The following is a 23900-nucleotide window of genomic DNA, read 5'->3' on the forward strand; positions in this document are numbered from 1 at the left end:
ACATTTACCAGTGTCTGCACCCCCCCCCTCCCAACTTATCTTTAGTATAAATATGCGAATGTGTAGAATGAGTTGTGCCATGTACTTATAGTAGCCTATAGGCTACATTATACAATATGATATATTCTAAGAAAAAGGAAATTGATGTTGCTTTACTGATGATTAAAATATTTTTAAAAATCACAATATTTTGTTTTAAATAATTAACTGTTTATTTGATAACAGACCTGTTATTAATAATATTATAAAATTATATGTCAGTTTTTACATATAAAATCATTTCTAACGAAGTCATGCCACAAAATTAAAATCACTTTGACTAGTTAGCAGGGGAATTACTTCAACCCATTGCAAAATCAAGTCGTTAGCTGAATACTAAAACTTATTGACAAACATGTTCTTATGATAATTACACAACACAAAAAAATTTTTTTTTCTTAAAACTTGTCTTTAAACTGACCACTAATATATGTATCTGAGTTATGTTGTCGCCTACTTTATGTGTCAGCTGCCTAGCTGCTAGTATGTCAACAAATTGTCATTATGTAATCAACTTGACAGTTGTCTGAAACAAATTGTCATTATGTAATCAACTTGACAGTTGTCTGAAACAAATTGTCATTATGTAATCAACTTGACAGTTGTCTGAAACAAATTGTCATTATGTAATCAACTTGACAGGTGTCTGAAACTGTACACAATGATGGAGGGTGTTTGATAGGGTCTGATGAAACTGTAAACTACACCAATTTCTGGTCCTCTATGCTCCTGGTGTCAAACTTGCTCAGCATTTTAATTAACATTTTAATTAGTAATTATCTAATTAGCTGCATTATCGTTCAACATGGAATGGTTTTCACCTACGTATCAGTTACATCACAGACTTAACAAAATGAGTGATAAAACAAAGAAAATTTAAATGAATAAAAGTCAAATGCTCCAAATTAAAAAACGCTGAGATAATCAAGTGAAGCTAGTTGGGAATGGATTTGTCACATATAAACACAATGTTAATCTCAAATCTCATTTCAAATCCTGTCTTAAACCCCACGTAACATTTGGATTTTTAAATATCCAATAAACAACACTATATTTACAAACAAACATTTCTTTAAAAGTAACACATGAAATTTTCGTTGAGTACTTTAAACATTAATATCTTTTGATTTTCAAGTTAACAAAAATACCAATTATTGCTTAAATAACATTTGGGATAATAATACAGTTCATGAGGACTAATTATATTTAACTATTCTCTCAGATTCAAAATAGTACAAAAGTATAAAGGCATATACAGCTGCCCAGTGAAATCATGCATGTCCTCTAGTTAGAGAACATGTATTTTTCAAACTTTATACTTGGATGCGCCTGGTTAGGGACACACAATAATAAATATTGGGATAAGACTTGGTGGCTTTCATCATAACTGCAGCTCTAACAACGCTTTACGGGAATGAAATAGTTGTGAGTAAAAGTCCTGGGAGATTTTCATCTGAATTTCTGCGTACTTTGACAGGGCTTCAGCTGTATGTATCAGGCGGAGTTGGGTAAAGCTGGTAATCTGTAATAGTAATAGGATGGTAAATACATTGGTTAAGTTGGGGATCTGTAATAGTAATAGGATGGTAAATACATTGGTTAAGTTGGTTATCTATAACTATAACAGGATGGTAAAAACATTGGTTAAGTTGGTTATCTATAACTATAACAGGATGGTAAAAACATTGGTAAAGTTGGGGATCTGTAACACCTAACAGGGTGGTAAAAAAACAAAGCTTTATTTTGCATGCAATTCATCAACCTTAGAAACTCATCCATTGTTCATTAACTAAATATATACAGTTATTGATTAATTAGGATTTGGAAAAAAATTCATGGGAAAATACATCAAGGTATACTGGCAAAACCAAAAACCCATAAACAGGCTAAGATGGTTTAATTTGCAACTTGAGAAAAATATTGAAATCGAAGACATCATTTAAAAGAGTGAATCAAAATCTGAAACACTGTATTTGTGGACATTTGGGTGACCCAGTGCATGACACAAATATATTGTGTGGACATTTGGGTGACCCAGTCCATGACACAAATATGTTGTGTGGACATTTGGGTGACCCAGTGCATGACACAAATATGTTGTGTGGACATTTGGGTGACCCAGTGCATGACACAAATATATTGTGTGGACATTTGGGTGACCCAGTCCATGACACAAATATGTTGTGTGGACATTTGGGTGACCCAGTCCATGACACAAATATGTTGTGTGGACATTTGGGTGACCCAGTCCATGACACAAATATGTTGTGGACATTTGGGTGACCCAGTGCATGACACAAATATATTGTGTGGACATTTGGGTGACCCAGTCCATGACACAAATATGCTGTGTGGACATTTGGGTGACCCAGTGCATGACACAAATATGTTGTGTGGACATTTAATATGGGTGGCCCAGTCCATGACACAAATATATTGTGTGGACATGTGGGTGACCCAGTGCATGACATATTCATATTGTAGTGTAGGGGAGATTATTCAAACAGAAAATCAAATAATGAATTTTTAAAAGGTTCAATGAGGATGGTCCCCCTTTAATCAAATGACAACTACTTTGGGCCATTAAAACAGAGCAGTTTGTTAAGTATTCTAGCAGTAAAGATCTGAGTTATGCATGGAAAGGGGAAAAACCTGCTCATGAGCCTGATAAATTATGTAATAACATTTTTCTCTGGCACAATGAATGCCATTAACACACACCCACAGAAGGAAACAAATAGAGTGTGTAGGGGCAAGCAAGTGCTTTAGGGGTTGTCAGATGGGATACATGAGCACCTTGTGGTAGGACCTTAGTAGGACCCACACCATCTAGTTAGGACCCACACCATCTAGTTAGAACCCACACCACATAGTTAGGACCCACACCATCTAGTTAGGACCCACACCATCTAGTTAGGACCCACACCATCTAGTTAGGACCCACACCATCTAGTTAGGACCCACACCATCTAGTTAGAACCCACACCACATAGTTAGGACCCACACCATCTAGTTAGGACCCACACCATCTAGTTAGGACCCACACCATCTAGTTAGAACCCACACCACATAGTTAGGACCCACACCATATTGTTAAGACCCACACATACACACCATATAGTTAAGACCCACCCACACACACACCATCTAGTTAGGACCCACACCATCTAGTTAGGACCCACACCATCTAGTTAGGACCCACACCATCTAGTTAGGACCCACACCATCTAGTTAGTACCCACACCATCTAGTTAGGACCCACACATATAGTTAAAATCTAGTCCAGTAAGGAAAGATAAAAAGCAGTCTTTTAAATACATATTCTATGATTAAGTACTATCTCATAAGCATTTTCAATGAATTAAATGATCATTATTCTCAGAATAGTAAGAAAGAAAACCATATGCAGTTTTCAACTACTAGGTTATTAATCATACAAATGCTCAGAAAAAGCACAGGAAAAAATCAGGATGTTTTTGGTTATATGAAATGGATGAGTTCAGTATTGTGTTCTAGTGGTTATATGAAATGGATGAGTTCAGTATTGTGTTCTAGTGGTTATATGAAATGGATAAGTTCAGTATTGTGTTCTAGTGGTTATATGAAATGGATGAGTTCAGTATTGTGTTCTAGTGGTTATATGAAATGGATGAGTTCAGTATTGTGTTCTAGTGGTTATATGAAATGGATGAGTTCAGTATTGTGTTCTAGTGGTTATGTGAAATAGATGAGTTCAGTATTGTGTTCTAGTGGTTATATGAAATGGATGAGTTCAGTATTGTGTTCTAGTGGTTATGTAAAATGGATGAGTTCAGTATTGTGTTCTAGTGGTTATGTGAAATAGATGAGTTCAGTATTGTGTTCTAGTGGTTATATGAAATGGATGAGTTCAGTATTGTGTTCTAGTGGTTAGATCTATATGAAATGGATGAGTTCAGTATTGTGTTCTAGTGGTTATATGAAATGGATGAGTTCAGTATTGTGTTCTAGTGGTTATATGAAATGGATGAGTTCAGTATTGTGTTCTAGTGGTTATGTGAAATAGATGAGTTCAGTATTGTGTTCTAGTGGTTATATGAAAAGGATGAGTTCAGTATTGTGTTCTAGTGGTTAGATCTATATGAAATGGATGAGTTCAGTATTGTGTTCTAGTGGTTATGTGAAATAGATGAGTTCAGTATTGTATTCTAGTGGTTATATGAAATGGATGAGTTCAGTATTGTGTTCTAGTGGTTATGTGAAATAGATGAGTTCAGTATTGTGTTCTAGTGGTTATATGAAATGGATGAGTTCAGTATTGTGTTCTAGTGGTTATGTGAAATAGATGAGTTCAGTATTGTGTTCTAGTGGTTATGTGAAATAGATGAGTTCAGTATTGTGTTCTAGTGGTTATATGAAATGGATGAGTTCAGTATTGTGTTCTAGTGGTTATATGAAATGGATGAGTTCAGTATTGTGTTCTAGTGGTTAGATCTATATGAAATGGATGAGTTCAGTATTGTGTTCTAGTGGTTAGATCTATATGAAATGGATGAGTTCAGTATTGTGTTCTAGTGGTTATATGAAATGGATGAGTTCAGTATTGTGTTCTAGTGGTTATATGAAATGGATGAGTTCAGTATTGTGTTCTAGTGGTTATGTGAAATAGATGAGTTCAGTATTGTGTTCTAGTGGTTATATGAAATGGATGAGTTCAGTATTGTGTTCTAGTGGTTAGATCTATATGAAATGGATGAGTTCAGTATTGTGTTCTAGTGGTTAGATCTATATGAAATGGATGAGTTCAGTATTGTGTTCTAGTGGTTATATGAAATGGATGAGTTCAGTATTGTGTTCTAGTGGTTATATGAAATGGATGAGTTCAGTATTGTGTTCTAGTGGTTATGTGAAATAGATGAGTTCAGTATTGTGTTCTAGTGGTTATGTGAAATAGATGAGTTCAGTATTGTGTTCTAGTGGTTATATGAAATGGATGAGTTCAGTATTGTGTTCTAGTGGTTATATGAAATGGATGAGTTCAGTATTGTGTTCTAGTGGTTATATGAAATGGATGAGTTCAGTATTGTGTTCTAGTGGTTATGTGAAATAGATGAGTTCAGTATTGTGTTCTAGTGGTTATATGAAATGGATGAGTTCAGTATTGTGTTCTAGTGGTTAGATCTATATGAAATGGATGAGTTCAGTATTGTGTTCTAGTGGTTATATGAAATGGATGAGTTCAGTATTGTGTTCTAGTGGTTATGTGAAATAGATGAGTTCAGTATTGTGTTCTAGTGGTTATATGAAATGGATGAGTTCAGTATTGTGTTCTAGTGGTTATATGAAATGGATGAGTTCAGTATTGTGTTCTAGTGGTTATATGAAATGGATGAGTTCAGTATTGTGTTCTAGTGGTTATGTGAAATAGATGAGTTCAGTATTGTGTTCTAGTGGTTATATGAAATGGATGAGTTCAGTATTGTGTTCTAGTGGATGCTAGGAATGGATGAGTTCAGTATTGTGTTCTAGTGGTTATATGAAATGGATGAGTTCAGTATTGTGTTCTAGTGGTTATGTGAAATAGATGAGTTCAGTATTGTGTTCTAGTGGTTATATGAAATGGATAAGTTCAGTATTGTGTTCTAGTGGTTATATGAAATGGATGAGTTCAGTATTGTGTTCTAGTGGTTAGATCTATATGAAATGGATGAGTTCAGTATTGTGTTCTAGTGGTTAGATCTATATGAAATGGATGAGTTCAGTATTGTGTTCTAGTGGTTATATGAAATGGATGAGTTCAGTATTGTGTTCTAGTGGTTATATGAAATGGATGAGTTCAGTATTGTGTTCTAGTGGTTATGTGAAATAGATGAGTTCAGTATTGTGTTCTAGTGGTTATATGAAATGGAAGAGTTCAGTATTGTGTTCTAGTGGTTAGATCTATATGAAATGGATGAGTTCAGTATTGTGTTCTAGTGGTTAGATCTATATGAAATGGATGAGTTCAGTATTGTGTTCTAGTGGTTATATGAAATGGATGAGTTCAGTATTGTGTTCTAGTGGTTATATGAAATGGATGAGTTCAGTATTGTGTTCTAGTGGTTATGTGAAATAGATGAGTTCAGTATTGTGTTCTAGTGGTTATGTGAAATAGATGAGTTCCGTATTGTGTTCTAGTGGTTATATGAAATGGATGAGTTCAGTATTGTGTTCTAGTGGTTATATGAAATGGATGAGTTCAGTATTGTGTTCTAGTGGTTATATGAAATGGATGAGTTCAGTATTGTGTTCTAGTGGTTATGTGAAATAGATGAGTTCAGTATTGTGTTCTAGTGGTTATATGAAATGGATGAGTTCAGTATTGTGTTCTAGTGGTTAGATCTATATGAAATGGATGAGTTCAGTATTGTGTTCTAGTGGTTATATGAAATGGATGAGTTCAGTATTGTGTTCTAGTGGTTATGTGAAATAGATGAGTTCAGTATTGTGTTCTAGTGGTTATATGAAATGGATGAGTTCAGTATTGTGTTCTAGTGGTTATATGAAATGGATGAGTTCAGTATTGTGTTCTAGTGGTTATATGAAATGGATGAGTTCAGTATTGTGTTCTAGTGGTTATGTGAAATAGATGAGTTCAGTATTGTGTTCTAGTGGTTATATGAAATGGATGAGTTCAGTATTGTGTTCTAGTGGATGCTAGGAATGGATGAGTTCAGTATTGTGTTCTAGTGGTTATATGAAATGGATGAGTTCAGTATTGTGTTCTAGTGGTTATGTGAAATAGATGAGTTCAGTATTGTGTTCTAGTGGTTATATGAAATGGATAAGTTCAGTATTGTGTTCTAGTGGTTAGATCTATATGAAATGGATGAGTTCAGTATTGTGTTCTAGTGGTTATATGAAATGGATGAGTTCAGTATTGTGTTCTAGTGGTTATATGAAATGGATGAGTTCAGTATTGTGTTCTAGTGGTTAGATCTATATGAAATGGATGAGTTCAGTATTGTGTTCTAGTGGTTATATGAAATAGATGAGTTCAGTATTGTGTTCTAGTGGTTATATGAAATGGATGAGTTCAGTATTGTGTTCTAGTGGTTATATGAAATGGATGAGTTCAGTATTGTGTTCTAGTGGTTATATGAAATGGATGAGTTCAGTATTGTGTTCTAGTGGTTATGTGAAATAGATGAGTTCAGTATTGTGTTCTAGTGGTTATATGAAATGGATGAGTTCAGTATTGTGTTCTAGTGGTTATATGAAATGGATGAGTTCAGTATTGTGTTCTAGTGGTTATATGAAATGGATGAGTTCAGTATTGTGTTCTAGTGGTTATATGAAATGGATGAGTTCAGTATTGTGTTCTAGTGGTTATATGAAATGGATGAGTTCAGTATTGTGTTCTAGTGGTTATATGAAATGGATGAGTTCAGTATTGTGTTCTAGTGGTTATATGAAATAGATGAGTTCAGTATTGTGTTCTAGTGGTTATGTGAAATGTATGAGTTCAGTATTGTGTTCTAGTGGTTATATGAAATAGATGAGTTCAGTATTGTGTTCTAGTGGTTATATGAAATGGATGAGTTCAGTATTGTGTTCTAGTGGTTATGTGAAATAGATGAGTTCAGTATTGTGTTCTAGTGGTTATATGAAATGGATGAGTTCAGTATTGTGTTCTAGTGGTTATATGAAATAGATGAGTTCAGTATTGTGTTCTAGTGGTTATATGAAATGGATGAGTTCAGTATTGTGTTCTAGTGGTTATGTGAAATAGATGAGTTCAGTATTGTGTTCTAGTGGTTATATGAAATGGATGAGTTCAGTATTGTGTTCTAGTGGTTATGTGAAATAGATGAGTTCAGTATTGTGTTCTAGTGGTTATATGAAATGGATGAGTTCAGTATTGTGTTCTAGTGGTTAGATCTATATGAAATGGATGAGTTCAGTATTGTGTTCTAGTGGTTATATGAAATGGATGAGTTCAGTATTGTGTTCTAGTGGTTATGTGAAATAGATGAGTTCAGTATTGTGTTCTAGTGGTTATATGAAATGGATAAGTTCAGTATTGTGTTCTAGTGGTTATATGAAATGGATGAGTTCAGTATTGTGTTCTAGTGGTTATATGAAATGGATGAGTTCAGTATTGTGTTCTAGTGGTTATGTGAAATAGATGAGTTCAGTATTGTGTTCTAGTGGTTATATGAAATGGATGAGTTCAGTATTGTGTTCTAGTGGATGCTAGGAATGGATGAGTTCAGTATTGTGTTCTAGTGGTTATATGAAATGGATGAGTTCAGTATTGTGTTCTAGTGGTTATGTGAAATAGATGAGTTCAGTATTGTGTTCTAGTGGTTATATGAAATGGATAAGTTCAGTATTGTGTTCTAGTGGTTAGATCTATATGAAATGGATGAGTTCAGTATTGTGTTCTAGTGGTTATATGAAATGGATGAGTTCAGTATTGTGTTCTAGTGGTTATATGAAATGGATGAGTTCAGTATTGTGTTCTAGTGGTTAGATCTATATGAAATGGATGAGTTCAGTATTGTGTTCTAGTGGTTATATGAAATAGATGAGTTCAGTATTGTGTTCTAGTGGTTATATGAAATGGATGAGTTCAGTATTGTGTTCTAGTGGTTATATGAAATGGATGAGTTCAGTATTGTGTTCTAGTGGTTATATGAAATGGATGAGTTCAGTATTGTGTTCTAGTGGTTATGTGAAATAGATGAGTTCAGTATTGTGTTCTAGTGGTTATATGAAATGGATGAGTTCAGTATTGTGTTCTAGTGGTTATATGAAATGGATGAGTTCAGTATTGTGTTCTAGTGGTTATATGAAATGGATGTGTTCAGTATTGTGTTCTAGTGGTTATATGAAATGGATGAGTTCAGTATTGTGTTCTAGTGGTTATATGAAATGGATGAGTTCAGTATTGTGTTCTAGTGGTTATATGAAATGGATGAGTTCAGTATTGTGTTCTAGTGGTTATATGAAATAGATGAGTTCAGTATTGTGTTCTAGTGGTTATGTGAAATGGATGAGTTCAGTATTGTGTTCTAGTGGTTATATGAAATAGATGAGTTCAGTATTGTGTTCTAGTGGTTAGATCTATATGAAATGGATGAGTTCAGTATTGTGTTCTAGTGGTTATATGAAATGGATGAGTTCAGTATTGTGTTCTAGTGGTTATATGAAATGGATGAGTTCAGTATTGTGTTCTAGTGGTTAGATCTATATGAAATGGATGAGTTCAGTATTGTGTTCTAGTGGTTATATGAAATGGATGAGTTCAGTATTGTGTTCTAGTGGTTATGTGAAATAGATGAGTTCAGTATTGTGTTCTAGTGGTTATATGAAATGGATGAGTTCAGTATTGTGTTCTAGTGGTTATATGAAATGGATGAGTTCAGTATTGTGTTCTAGTGGTTATATGAAATGGATGAGTTCAGTATTGTGTTCTAGTGGTTATGTGAAATAGATGAGTTCAGTATTGTGTTCTAGTGGTTATATGAAATGGATGAGTTCAGTATTGTGTTCTAGTGGATGCTAGAAATGGATGAGTTCAGTATTGTGTTCTAGTGGTTATATGAAATGGATGAGTTCAGTATTGTGTTCTAGTGGTTATGTGAAATAGATGAGTTCAGTATTGTGTTCTAGTGGTTATATGAAATGGATAAGTTCAGTATTGTGTTCTAGTGGTTATATGAAATGGATGAGTTCAGTATTGTGTTCTAGTGGTTAGATCTATATGAAATGGATGAGTTCAGTATTGTGTTCTAGTGGTTAGATCTATATGAAATGGATGAGTTCAGTATTGTGTTCTAGTGGTTATATGAAATGGATGAGTTCAGTATTGTGTTCTAGTGGTTATATGAAATGGATGAGTTCAGTATTGTGTTCTAGTGGTTATGTGAAATAGATGAGTTCAGTATTGTGTTCTAGTGGTTATATGAAATGGAAGAGTTCAGTATTGTGTTCTAGTGGTTAGATCTATATGAAATGGATGAGTTCAGTATTGTGTTCTAGTGGTTAGATCTATATGAAATGGATGAGTTCAGTATTGTGTTCTAGTGGTTATATGAAATGGATGAGTTCAGTATTGTGTTCTAGTGGTTATATGAAATGGATGAGTTCAGTATTGTGTTCTAGTGGTTATGTGAAATAGATGAGTTCAGTATTGTGTTCTAGTGGTTATGTGAAATAGATGAGTTCCGTATTGTGTTCTAGTGGTTATATGAAATGGATGAGTTCAGTATTGTGTTCTAGTGGTTATATGAAATGGATGAGTTCAGTATTGTGTTCTAGTGGTTATATGAAATGGATGAGTTCAGTATTGTGTTCTAGTGGTTATGTGAAATAGATGAGTTCAGTATTGTGTTCTAGTGGTTATATGAAATGGATGAGTTCAGTATTGTGTTCTAGTGGTTAGATCTATATGAAATGGATGAGTTCAGTATTGTGTTCTAGTGGTTATATGAAATGGATGAGTTCAGTATTGTGTTCTAGTGGTTATGTGAAATAGATGAGTTCAGTATTGTGTTCTAGTGGTTATATGAAATGGATGAGTTCAGTATTGTGTTCTAGTGGTTATATGAAATGGATGAGTTCAGTATTGTGTTCTAGTGGTTATATGAAATGGATGAGTTCAGTATTGTGTTCTAGTGGTTATGTGAAATAGATGAGTTCAGTATTGTGTTCTAGTGGTTATATGAAATGGATGAGTTCAGTATTGTGTTCTAGTGGATGCTAGGAATGGATGAGTTCAGTATTGTGTTCTAGTGGTTATATGAAATGGATGAGTTCAGTATTGTGTTCTAGTGGTTATGTGAAATAGATGAGTTCAGTATTGTGTTCTAGTGGTTATATGAAATGGATAAGTTCAGTATTGTGTTCTAGTGGTTAGATCTATATGAAATGGATGAGTTCAGTATTGTGTTCTAGTGGTTATATGAAATGGATGAGTTCAGTATTGTGTTCTAGTGGTTATATGAAATGGATGAGTTCAGTATTGTGTTCTAGTGGTTAGATCTATATGAAATGGATGAGTTCAGTATTGTGTTCTAGTGGTTATATGAAATAGATGAGTTCAGTATTGTGTTCTAGTGGTTATATGAAATGGATGAGTTCAGTATTGTGTTCTAGTGGTTATATGAAATGGATGAGTTCAGTATTGTGTTCTAGTGGTTATATGAAATGGATGAGTTCAGTATTGTGTTCTAGTGGTTATGTGAAATAGATGAGTTCAGTATTGTGTTCTAGTGGTTATATGAAATGGATGAGTTCAGTATTGTGTTCTAGTGGTTATATGAAATGGATGAGTTCAGTATTGTGTTCTAGTGGTTATATGAAATGGATGAGTTCAGTATTGTGTTCTAGTGGTTATATGAAATGGATGAGTTCAGTATTGTGTTCTAGTGGTTATATGAAATGGATGAGTTCAGTATTGTGTTCTAGTGGTTATATGAAATGGATGAGTTCAGTATTGTGTTCTAGTGGTTATATGAAATAGATGAGTTCAGTATTGTGTTCTAGTGGTTATGTGAAATGTATGAGTTCAGTATTGTGTTCTAGTGGTTATATGAAATAGATGAGTTCAGTATTGTGTTCTAGTGGTTATATGAAATGGATGAGTTCAGTATTGTGTTCTAGTGGTTATGTGAAATAGATGAGTTCAGTATTGTGTTCTAGTGGTTATATGAAATGGATGAGTTCAGTATTGTGTTCTAGTGGTTATATGAAATAGATGAGTTCAGTATTGTGTTCTAGTGGTTATATGAAATGGATGAGTTCAGTATTGTGTTCTAGTGGTTATGTGAAATAGATGAGTTCAGTATTGTGTTCTAGTGGTTATATGAAATGGATGAGTTCAGTATTGTGTTCTAGTGGTTATGTGAAATAGATGAGTTCAGTATTGTGTTCTAGTGGTTATATGAAATGGATGAGTTCAGTATTGTGTTCTAGTGGTTAGATCTATATGAAATGGATGAGTTCAGTATTGTGTTCTAGTGGTTATATGAAATGGATGAGTTCAGTATTGTGTTCTAGTGGTTATGTGAAATAGATGAGTTCAGTATTGTGTTCTAGTGGTTATATGAAATGGATAAGTTCAGTATTGTGTTCTAGTGGTTATATGAAATGGATGAGTTCAGTATTGTGTTCTAGTGGTTATATGAAATGGATGAGTTCAGTATTGTGTTCTAGTGGTTATGTGAAATAGATGAGTTCAGTATTGTGTTCTAGTGGTTATATGAAATGGATGAGTTCAGTATTGTGTTCTAGTGGATGCTAGGAATGGATGAGTTCAGTATTGTGTTCTAGTGGTTATATGAAATGGATGAGTTCAGTATTGTGTTCTAGTGGTTATGTGAAATAGATGAGTTCAGTATTGTGTTCTAGTGGTTATATGAAATGGATAAGTTCAGTATTGTGTTCTAGTGGTTAGATCTATATGAAATGGATGAGTTCAGTATTGTGTTCTAGTGGTTATATGAAATGGATGAGTTCAGTATTGTGTTCTAGTGGTTATATGAAATGGATGAGTTCAGTATTGTGTTCTAGTGGTTAGATCTATATGAAATGGATGAGTTCAGTATTGTGTTCTAGTGGTTATATGAAATAGATGAGTTCAGTATTGTGTTCTAGTGGTTATATGAAATGGATGAGTTCAGTATTGTGTTCTAGTGGTTATATGAAATGGATGAGTTCAGTATTGTGTTCTAGTGGTTATATGAAATGGATGAGTTCAGTATTGTGTTCTAGTGGTTATGTGAAATAGATGAGTTCAGTATTGTGTTCTAGTGGTTATATGAAATGGATGAGTTCAGTATTGTGTTCTAGTGGTTATATGAAATGGATGAGTTCAGTATTGTGTTCTAGTGGTTATATGAAATGGATGTGTTCAGTATTGTGTTCTAGTGGTTATATGAAATGGATGAGTTCAGTATTGTGTTCTAGTGGTTATATGAAATGGATGAGTTCAGTATTGTGTTCTAGTGGTTATATGAAATGGATGAGTTCAGTATTGTGTTCTAGTGGTTATATGAAATAGATGAGTTCAGTATTGTGTTCTAGTGGTTATGTGAAATGGATGAGTTCAGTATTGTGTTCTAGTGGTTATATGAAATAGATGAGTTCAGTATTGTGTTCTAGTGGTTAGATCTATATGAAATGGATGAGTTCAGTATTGTGTTCTAGTGGTTATATGAAATGGATGAGTTCAGTATTGTGTTCTAGTGGTTATATGAAATGGATGAGTTCAGTATTGTGTTCTAGTGGTTATATGAAATGGATGAGTTCAGTATTGTGTTCTAGTGGTTATATGAAATAGATGAGTTCAGTATTGTGTTCTAGTGGTTATATGAAATGGATGAGTTCAGTATTGTGTTCTAGTGGTTATATGAAATAGATGAGTTCAGTATTGTGTTCTAGTGGTTATGTGAAATGGATGAGTTCAGTATTGTGTTCTAGTGGTTATATGAAATAGATGAGTTCAGTATTGTGTTCTAGTGGTTAGATCTATATGAAATGGATGAGTTCAGTATTGTGTTCTAGTGGTTATATGAAATGGATGAGTTCAGTATTGTGTTCTAGTGGTTATATGAAATAGATGAGTTCAGTATTGTGTTCTAGTGGTTAGATCTATATGAAATGGATGAGTTCAGTATTGTGTTCTAGTGGTTATATGAAATGGATGAGTTCAGTATTGTGTTCTAGTGGTTATATGAAATGGATGAGTTCAGTATTGTGTTCTAGTGGTTATATGAAATGGATGAGTTCAGTATTGTGTTCTAGTGGTTATATGAAATGGATGAGTTCAGTATTGTGTTCTAGTGGTTAGATCTATATGAAATGGATGAGTTCAGTATTGTGTTCTAGTGGTTATATGAAATGGATGAGTTCAGTATTGTGTTCTAGTGGTTATATGAAATGGATGAGTTCAGTATTGTGTTCTAGTGGTTATATGAAATGGATGAGTTCAGTATTGTGTTCTAGTGGTTATATGAAATAGATGAGTTCAGTATTGTGTTCTAGTGGTTATATGAAATGGATGAGTTCAGTATTGTGTTCTAGTGGTTATATGAAATAGATGAGTTCAGTATTGTGTTCTAGTGGTTATGTGAAATGGATGAGTTCAGTATTGTGTTCTAGTGGTTATATGAAATAGATGAGTTCAGTATTGTGTTCTAGTGGTTAGATCTATATGAAATGGATGAGTTCAGTATTGTGTTCTAGTGGTTATATGAAATGGATGAGTTCAGTATTGTGTTCTAGTGGTTATATGAAATAGATGAGTTCAGTATTGTGTTCTAGTGGTTAGATCTATATGAAATGGATGAGTTCAGTATTGTGTTCTAGTGGTTATATGAAATGGATGAGTTCAGTATTGTGTTCTAGTGGTTATATGAAATGGATGAGTTCAGTATTGTGTTCTAGTGGTTATATGAAATGGATGAGTTCAGTATTGTGTTCTAGTGGTTATATGAAATGGATGAGTTCAGTATTGTGTTCTAGTGGTTAGATCTATATGAAATGGATGAGTTCAGTATTGTGTTCTAGTGGTTATATGAAATGGATGAGTTCAGTATTGTGTTCTAGTGGTTATATGAAATGGATGAGTTCAGTATTGTGTTCTAGTGGTTAGATCTATATGAAATGGATGAGTTCAGTATTGTGTTCTAGTGGTTATATGAAATAGATGAGTTCAGTATTGTGTTCTAGTGGTTATATGAAATGGATGAGTTCAGTATTGTGTTCTAGTGGATGCTAGGAATGGATAAGTTCAGAATTCTGCAAGAAAATAGTCAAACAATAACTGTACATAACAAAATAGCTAAACAATAACTGTACATAACAAAATAGCTAAACAATAACTGTACATAACAAAATAGCTAAACAATAACTGTACATAACAAAATAGCTAAACAATAACTGTATGCAGCAGAGGGGTAAATTTTTAAAACACTAACCTCTTTCCTCCCCTCATCTGAACTTTCCTCAAAGGTTTTCTTAGCTGCTTCAAAAACTTCTTCTGCCTGTAATGGGAGGTAACAGTTGCATAATGTTAGTCTCAAATGGGAGGTAACAGTTGCATCATGTTAGTCTCAAATGGGAGGTAACTATTGCATCATGTTAGTCTCCAATGGGAGGTAACAGTTGCATCATGTTAGTCTCCAATGGGAGGTAACAGTTGCATCATGTTAGTCTCAAATGGGAGGTAACAGTTGCATCATGTTAGTCTCAAATGGGAGGTAACAGTTGCATCATGTTAGTCTCAAATGGGAGGTAACAGTTGCATCATGTTAGTCTCAAATGGGAGGTAACAGTTGCATCATGTTAGTCTCAAATGGGAGGTAACAGTTGCATCATGTTAGTCTCAAATGGGAGGTAACAGTTGCATCATGTTAGTCTCAAATGGGAGGTAACAGTTGCATCATGTTAGTCTCAAATGGGAGGTAACAGTTGCATCATGTTAGTCTCCATTGGGAGGTAAAAGTTGCATCATGTTAGTCTCAAATGGGAGGTAACAGTTGCATCATGTTAGTCTCAAATGGGAGGTAACAGTTGCATCATGTTAGTCTCAAATGGGAGGTAACAGTTGCATCATGTTAGTCTCAAATGGGAGGTAACAGTTGCATCATGTTAGTCTCAAATGGGAGGTAACAGTTGCATCATGTTAGTCTCAAATGGGAGGTAACAGTTGCATCATGTTAGTCTCAAATGGGAGGTAACAGTTGCATCATGTTAGTCTCCATTGGGAGGTAACAGTTGCATCATGTTAGTCTCAAATGGGAGGTAACAGTTGCATCATGTTAGTCTCCAATGGGAGGTAACAGTTGCATCATGTTAGTCTCCAATGGGAGGTAACAGTTGCATCATGTTAGTCTCCAATGGGAGGTAACAGTTGCATCATGTTAGTCTCAAATGGGAGGTAACAGTTGCATCATGTTAGTCTCCAATGGGAGGTAACAGTTGCATCATGTTAGTCTCAAATGGGAGGTAACAGTTGCATCATGTTAGTCTCAAATGGGAAGTAACAGTTGCATCATGTTAGTCTCAAATGGGAGGTAACAGTTGCATCATGTTAGTCTCAAATGGGAGGTAACAGTTGCATCATGTTAGTCTCAAATGGGAGGTAACAGTTGCATCATGTTAGTCTCCAATGGGAGGTAACAGTTGCATAATGTTAGTCTCCATTGGGAGGTAACAGTTGCATCATGTTAGTCTCAAATGGGAGGTAACAGTTGCATCATGTTAGTCTCAAATGGGAGGTAACAGTTGCATCATGTTAGTCTCAAATGGGAGGTAACAGTTGCATCATGTTAGTCTCCATTGGGAGGTAACAGTTGCATCATGTTAGTCTCAAATGGGAGGTAACAGTTGCATCATGTTAGTCTCCAATGGGAGGTAACAGTTGCATCATGTTAGTCTCAAATGGGAGGTAACAGTTGCATCATGTTAGTCTCAAATGGGAGGTAACAGTTGCATCATGTTAGTCTCCAATGGGAGGTAACAGTTGCATCATGTTAGTCTCCAATGGGAGGTAACAGTTGCATCATGTTAGTCTCCAATGGGAGGTAACAGTTGCATCAGTCTCCAATGGGAGGTAACAGTTGCATCATGTTAGTCTCAAATGGGAGGTAACAGTTGCATCATGTTAGTCTCAAATGGGAGGTAACAGTTGCATCATGTTAGTCTCAAATGGGAAGTAACAGTTGCATCATGTTAGTCTCCAATGGGAGGTAACAGTTGCATCATGTTAGTCTCAAATGGGAGGTAACAGTTGCATCATGTTAGTCTCCAATGGGAGGTAACAGTTGCATCATGTTAGTCTCCAATGGGAAGTAACAGTTGCATCATGTTAGTCTCAAATGGGAGGTAACAGTTGCATCAGTCTCCAATGGGAGGTAACAGTTGCATCATGTTAGTCTCAATATCACTGGTATGTCATATCATCATACATAATAAACCACGCCCATCAGACCATGAAATACTCACAGCTGCCTTTTTCACTGGCTTGGCCTTCTCCAGAGCCTTCTCTGCCGTCTGGTAATCAATGAGTGCATTGGTGCGTCGGAAGTGCATGTCCTGGCAGTAGGCAAACAAACATTCAACCACACAAGGTACAATTTTGGGGAATTTACAGTTTACTAAAAATGTCAACCCTATAAGTTGACATAGGGGATTACTGTCTAAAATAGTTACACATTGTCTTTTTAGTATATAAAAACAAAATAATCTTTTAACAATTAAAAGGGAGGTAACCAGTGTTTCACATCTGTCCTCTGATAATCTCCCCTGACAACCTTTAACTATAAATATAATTTCCAATACCTTTAGGGAATCACTGAACCTTGCCATCAGGTCCAAATAAAAACCAAGAGTAGTTTCCCCTTGACTGCTCTTCAACTCATAGCAAACCTAAAACAATTTTTTATAGTTTAAAAATCTCAGTGATTATGTTATCTATCATTAATTAGCTACCATTAATTAGCAAAAGCTGAAAGACAAATTTAGACCTACAGCTTCATCTTCACATCCATCACTCAGTAGTTTTAAAATTCTGGGGAAATAAAAATAAGGCTAATTAGGCTAATTAATGGCTGTTTGTAGATATTACGTGCTAGTACAGTAGGTATGCAAATAATTGAATCTAGATGGACATTGGTATAAGGTGTACAATCAATACAATGGACTGGTGGTCAGTCTAGTGGACAGTCATGTGGTCAGTAAGATGGACAGTCATGTGGTCAGTAAGATGGACAGTCATGTGAACACACAGATGGTTATTCATGTGGACAGATGGACAGTCTGGTGGACAGTCATGTGGACAGATGGACAGTTAATTAACCTGTTTAGTCTAACCAAGCCTTCATCCCTGTCTGCCGTGCATGACGTCAGTTCTGTCGCCAGCTGCCTGTAAGAGCTGGATAAACCTGAAACAATTGGTGAAAACAGGTGAATACATTTTTAATCAACTCATGAATCTAGATACTTTTAGTTAACAAATGACTAGAACTTTGCAAAATTCTTAAAATATTTATTGTGTTTGATCTCATAATTCTAATGGTTCTGTTTTTACTTCTTTAAAAAACTTTTTGTTAATGAAAAAGATGGTTATGATATGATTGAGATTTCATCAATATTTTAGCTTAAAATTTTAAAATAACAGCAGATATATACTGAAGTACTTACGCCATTGAGCAACAAGCAATTTGTTATAGTTCTGAAAATGTGTAAAATATCAGTTGAAATTATTACAGATTTAATTTGTCAAGTTCTTTATTATACAGGGAGCTAAATATAAAATAAAAATAATAAAATTTTGCAAATCATAATTATCAAACACTAAGTAAAAAAATGTAGAAAACTCACCAAAGAGGCATCTTTGACTGCCTTTAAATATTCATTAGAAAAGTGTCTTTGCTTAGTGAAATATTCATCAACATCCTGGTTTAAAAATAATAAATTAGAAATGATGCACCACATGAGCATAGGCTTATCACTACATAGTAAAGCCAAAATTTAACTGAAGAATAACTGTGAATTAAGGTTTAAAATATGTACAATGGTTTGGCTCACCTTGTGGTTAGCTTTCCTGGCACTGTCAATGGCCGACGTCAGCCTGGTCATTAAACCTTTGTTTAAACGAACTCGCTGGGGGGCCTAGTAAAGATCATTTTTATTTGAGACAACATACAAGTACAGTTTATATTTTAGCATCATTAGTCACTATCAAACACATATTAAAGTTAATTTTCAGTTTTCTTAATAAAGTTTTTTTCTTTCATGTAAGCTACATCTAGTAGGCTACATAACATGTTTCCATATAACTAAGAAAAAAAAACTTTTTTATGGGTGTGTTGCATTTGATTTACAAAATTGTCATGTTGCAGTATCTGCCTAACATGCTACTAAAGAGATAAAATTATAGCTACACACCTCTTCCTCCTTCATAAAATTCATCAGGTTCTTGTCTCTACCAAACTTTGGGTGGGACAGTACCAGCTGAAGGTATCTACAATAACATGAAAAATGTAAAATACTGGAAAATCTTTTCAATAAATACTAAACTTTCAGTTTACAATTCATACACAATTTATAGTAACTGTAAAGAAAAATAGAAAGTTACAGAAGTAAAACATGAAAAAGTTAAATACAATATTAAAAATAATTTAAACTATCAAGAAATGTAAACTAATACAGCTGTAATGAGCTTACTTTTGAACAGATTTACTATCCTGCTCAAACTGGTCACCTCGTAATACTTTAGTGTTGTCTCCCAGCTGGCGTCGTGATAGGGACTCGGCACTTTTTGGGTCTGACAATGGTTTGACAGGTAGAGGAGGGATCTATATCATCAAGTTACATCAATCAGCAGGTGACATCAAATACCAAGTTACAATTTATTAAAAAATTTGCATCAAAAAGTGATGATATTTCTCAATTAGAAGTGAACTGAACCCTCTACTAATAAATAGCAAAAAAAAAAAAAGATGACATATTTTACAGCCTCTTAAATATCATAAATTCAAAAACAACATAGGGGAGGGGTGCAGATGGGCAGGAAAGCATAAGTTTGCTAACTCCAAACGTCCCAAATTCATCCCCCATGTGCTGTCAATTAGGCTAGTTATCTGGCACTTAACAACATGTAGTATTTAATTTTTTCAGAAGAAACTCCCTGCAATATTACAATTGATACAGTAGAATAAAAAGAAGAAAAACTTCTAATTTTTTTGTCGCTCTGGACTTTCCCCTGGTAAATTTACTGCTGTGTACCAAACAGAATCATACTTAATAATTTAGTGAAGGTTACATGTCTATTTGGGACATCTCTATATAGACCTTGGGTTTTATAAAAACATAAACTGTGATAACAATTTAAGTTATATAAAAGTTGCCAAGCAAATGTAATTGATCAGGCCATTTTAACTTTTAGGCTAACATTGAAATTCACTGGATTATCTGTAAAAAATAAATAGTCTTACTATAACTCCATTAATGTTATTTGATGTAATCAAGTTGTGATGAAGCCATTCAATGTCTTCAAATTGACGAAGAATGACATAACTCTTCTTGTCATAACGGAGAGTTGTGTGGATGGTAAACATAACATGCTCTCCCTTCTTCACTGCCTCTGGCACTTCAACTAGATACAGTGGCAGGTCACTTGGCTGACCATCACAATTCTTTCCGTCCTCATCCTAGAAAAAGAGAGATTTCATAAGAAGAAATTCAACTTCATTGAAATACACAAAAACTTTAAATAGGCCTAAGTTGCCTAAGTTATACAACTAATACTCAGTAAGTTTAAAATTATGTATTAATATGTAGGGGCCTATGGTCCACTCTTATTTTTGTATTTTTTTTTGCTTACCTTTTATGCTAGATCTAAATCTAATTAGTAATTAATTACTATTATTAGGCCTACTTCTGAAGATAGATCAAGAATTCATATGGATCTCTATAGAAACTATAGATCTAGATTTATATCTATAGATCTAGTATAGATCTAGTCGTAGGAAAGATAGTCGGTAGACTAGATAGACTCTAGTTAGAGATAGTTTTAGTAGATAGATCTAGTAAAATCTAGTTCTATCTATTGTGACCTACTTAGGTCTAGTAATGTTTTATTTTTAGTTTGACATTTGTTATAATACCATATAGGGTCTGTGGTGCAACAACCGGTTTTTTTCCGCTGTCTTACTAAGAGAGTCTTAGACTCAGAAATTTTCCATCGAGAGATGATTGATTGTTTCAGACCAGATGACCACCCCAACCAATGGTCTTATGATTTGAAGGTGACCTTCCATGTTACCTAAGTCTATAAATAGATCGCCCACAGGTGTCTCGAAGCAGTCCATTTTGGCCAGTTGAATGTGAGAGAGCATAAGTCCTGAGTGTGCTATGTATTATTAAGTTGTTTAAGTATCCTAGTATTATATTACTTGTGGCCAAGTGATTCTTTATGCTATAGCAGTGTTATGTGAACTGTGGCTATTTTTATAAAGTGTTAGAATCTGTGATAGTATTTATTCTTACGCTTTGTAAGTTGGGTTTTGTTATTTCTAAACTAAATATTTTATCTTGTTTAATCTAGTGTTCTGCCACAACTTTGTTCACTTATTAAAAGTTGTATGCAGATTGAATGAGTTGTTAACTTCAATAGTTTCACTAGTTTTCCCTAGACCTCGAAATCGAGCCCTAGTGAGTTGTTGAGTTAGTTTTCATTCATTTAGGCTTTAGGTCATTTGCATATAACCCCAGGAAAGAATCCGGGAGCGTTCACCATCTATCTGGCTGGTAGATAGGTGTCCGTTACACTATATTCTATAGATCGATATAAAAGTGTAGATTCCAGATCTAGATAATAGATATCTTCGGTAATCTATCGTTTAAGGTACGTAAAATCGTCCGCGGCTAGTAATGTACGAAAAAGTTACCTCATCGTCAAGGCTTTAATAGAAGTATATTGTGATATATTTGTGTCAAATATTTTATAGATAAATGAATAATAAACATAAATCAATGGCTAAATATATCAATATAGGCAAGAAATTAACTTTAAACAGCAGCATTTGCGAGCAGGATTTGCTATATAAAAAGCGGCCATCTGAAAGTTAGAGTGGCTTCCCCTCAATCTTGCGCTATAATGCTATAAGTTTACAGTACAGTAAAAAAAATTAACAAGATGGCTGCTATAGTAAATGAGCATGGTTTCATCTGTTGGAAACATCGCTAGTCTTCATTTATTACTGAAAAGTTTTAATTCAATTGTTTAAAAACAGGTAGGGTAAAGGAGGGCGTTAAGAGCCGTGTGGTATTAAGCCCCAATCAACACCCCACCCCGACAAAACCCCCAATAACACTGCTAATCTACTTCTGAGGTAACAACCACTGCTGTTCTTTGATAAAAGAGAAGCAGAGGATTCATTTTATGTAATTTATGACCCACTTGGTCCAATAGGGAGAGGATGAGACAGGATTTAATCCCACTGCTCTTTCCCTAAAATTTCTCATCTCCATAAAACCATTTTGTGAACTTTTTTTCCAAATAGACATAACTTGGGAAACTTCACTTTGTAATAAACCAAATGAGTTTTTCAAGCCCATTCTTTGTTCCTGTATTAGAGCATTGGTTGTTGTACATTTTAACACTATTTTTATAGCTATGGTTAGAATAGTTTTATTTTGGTGAATTTTTTTTGCACAGTGATTATTGGTGCCAAAACAAAATGGCCGACATTTGTCCCATTTTACCATGCTGTAAAGTTTTTATCATTATCAGAGTAAAACTTGACTGATCATTACCATAATGGTTTTATTTGTTAGATAATAACTAAATCAAATGGGTAAAGGAGGGCGTTAAGAGCCACACTTTTTAGCACCTGTACATTTTTAAAGATTTCTACTAATCTAAGAATTTTTTAGTATTGAAAATATGGCAAAATTATTCTAACATATCTTACACAATATAAAAATAATAACAAAGTCTATTAAATATACTTTAATGAGTTTAATTGAACATTAATTGTCATACCCCCGAAATCAGCATTTGGGGTGAAAGGAGCCGGGCAATGGGGCAATAAGTATTATCTCCTAGTTTAGATTAACTCTGCAATAAAAATAATTAATTTCTAACCCCAAAATAGTTAATGCTGTGTACACACACTTTAACTGATACTAGCTATCACTAGGCCCCAATGGGCCCAGTCTACAATTGATACAATTGCAGGTGTACATAGGGCCTACAGTCTAGTAGTTTACAGTAGGCACATTAGTATGCCTAGTGTGTAGCTAGTATACTAGTGTGTAGCTGTCCAGAGTTAACATTCTTGTATGTAAAAAGGGGTGGTACTAACTAATCTGCCTTAATGCTTTCCCCTGATAAGCCATGTGTGCTATACATTACATAACATGGAGATGAGAAATGTTGAGGGGAGAGCAGTGGTACTGGTTTCCCCTTTGTTCTCCTTGCATTTTAAGATGGCTGACTCTTTCATTTTCATTCAAGATAACTGACTCTTGTTGTTTCATTCAAGATGGCTGACTCTTGTTGTTTCAGGGTGTCCGCTACAAGCGGCTACATCCCAGGCCCAAAACACTCAGCACCTTCTTGCGCTGGCATCCTCACCTTATGGAGACAACCCGTTGTTCTGTATTTTTCAAAACATAAATCCTCCTCAAAATGTTAAATAATTATTAAAATTTAAGGAGTCACCTGTTTTTCACATTACTAGATCTAGTCGCGGGCGATTTTACGTACCTAAAACAACAGGAGATTACCATATCTTCTAGCCTAACTAAAAACTATTTTATTCTTAATTTTAAAAACTACTTAAACTTAAACTAATATCTAGCTAGATCTATTCTAAACTATTCTTAAGTCTTCAGTCTAGCTAGATCTAGATCTAAGATCTAGGATTCTAGAATCTACATTTCGTCATTTAGTTCTAGATCTAGGCAGCTAGAATCTAGCTAGATCTACTTATTCTACTACTAGATTTCTAGAGAGTAGATCTGTCTAGTGTCTGTTGCAATATTTGAATAATACTGTTGGTAGTGAGTAGTAAAGAATACGCCAATTTAACTCAAAGCTTAACTAGTTACCTCCATAATTAAGACATAGATTGATTATCCTAATGACTATGAAGACGTGAAACAACTGCGTTTATGTTTACTGTTTTATCATCGCTGGAGGGGCGGTGTTTTTGATCGCATCACGAGAGGGGATATAGATCTAGGTCTAACTTGGGGTCAGGGTTGAAAAGCTAGAGTTCAAGTTAAGGGTGTTAGATTTAAAAGCCGGATCTCGCTAGAAAAGACTGAATTTAACATTTTTAATTCTAAATTTAGAAGCTTACTTAAACATTTCGCAATTA

The 23900-nt window shown here is 34.5% G+C and overlaps 1 protein-coding gene across 1 annotated transcript; it reads right to left on the reverse strand.

The window, feature by feature from the left end:
* Positions 1-194: 194 nt before the first annotated feature.
* On the reverse strand, positions 195-23782 carry LOC131944560 (sorting nexin-5). Its single transcript, XM_059305248.1, has 13 exons — positions 23629-23782; positions 20007-20222; positions 19237-19367; positions 18958-19033; positions 18598-18681; positions 18391-18465; positions 18211-18241; positions 17867-17951; positions 17539-17578; positions 17350-17436; positions 17014-17103; positions 14985-15050; positions 195-1561 (listed from the first exon to the last, which is right to left on the reverse strand). The coding sequence occupies exons 1-13, from the start codon at positions 23632-23634 to the stop codon at positions 1421-1423; spliced, it is 1128 nt and encodes a 375-aa protein (XP_059161231.1). The 5' UTR covers positions 23635-23782; the 3' UTR covers positions 195-1420.
* Positions 23783-23900: the final 118 nt, after the last annotated feature.

Source organism: Physella acuta, unplaced genomic scaffold (genome assembly GCF_028476545.2).
Source record: "Physella acuta isolate Inbredline_101_S28 unplaced genomic scaffold, ASM2847654v3 ptg000497l, whole genome shotgun sequence".
NCBI classification, from domain to species: domain Eukaryota; kingdom Metazoa; phylum Mollusca; class Gastropoda; family Physidae; genus Physella; species Physella acuta.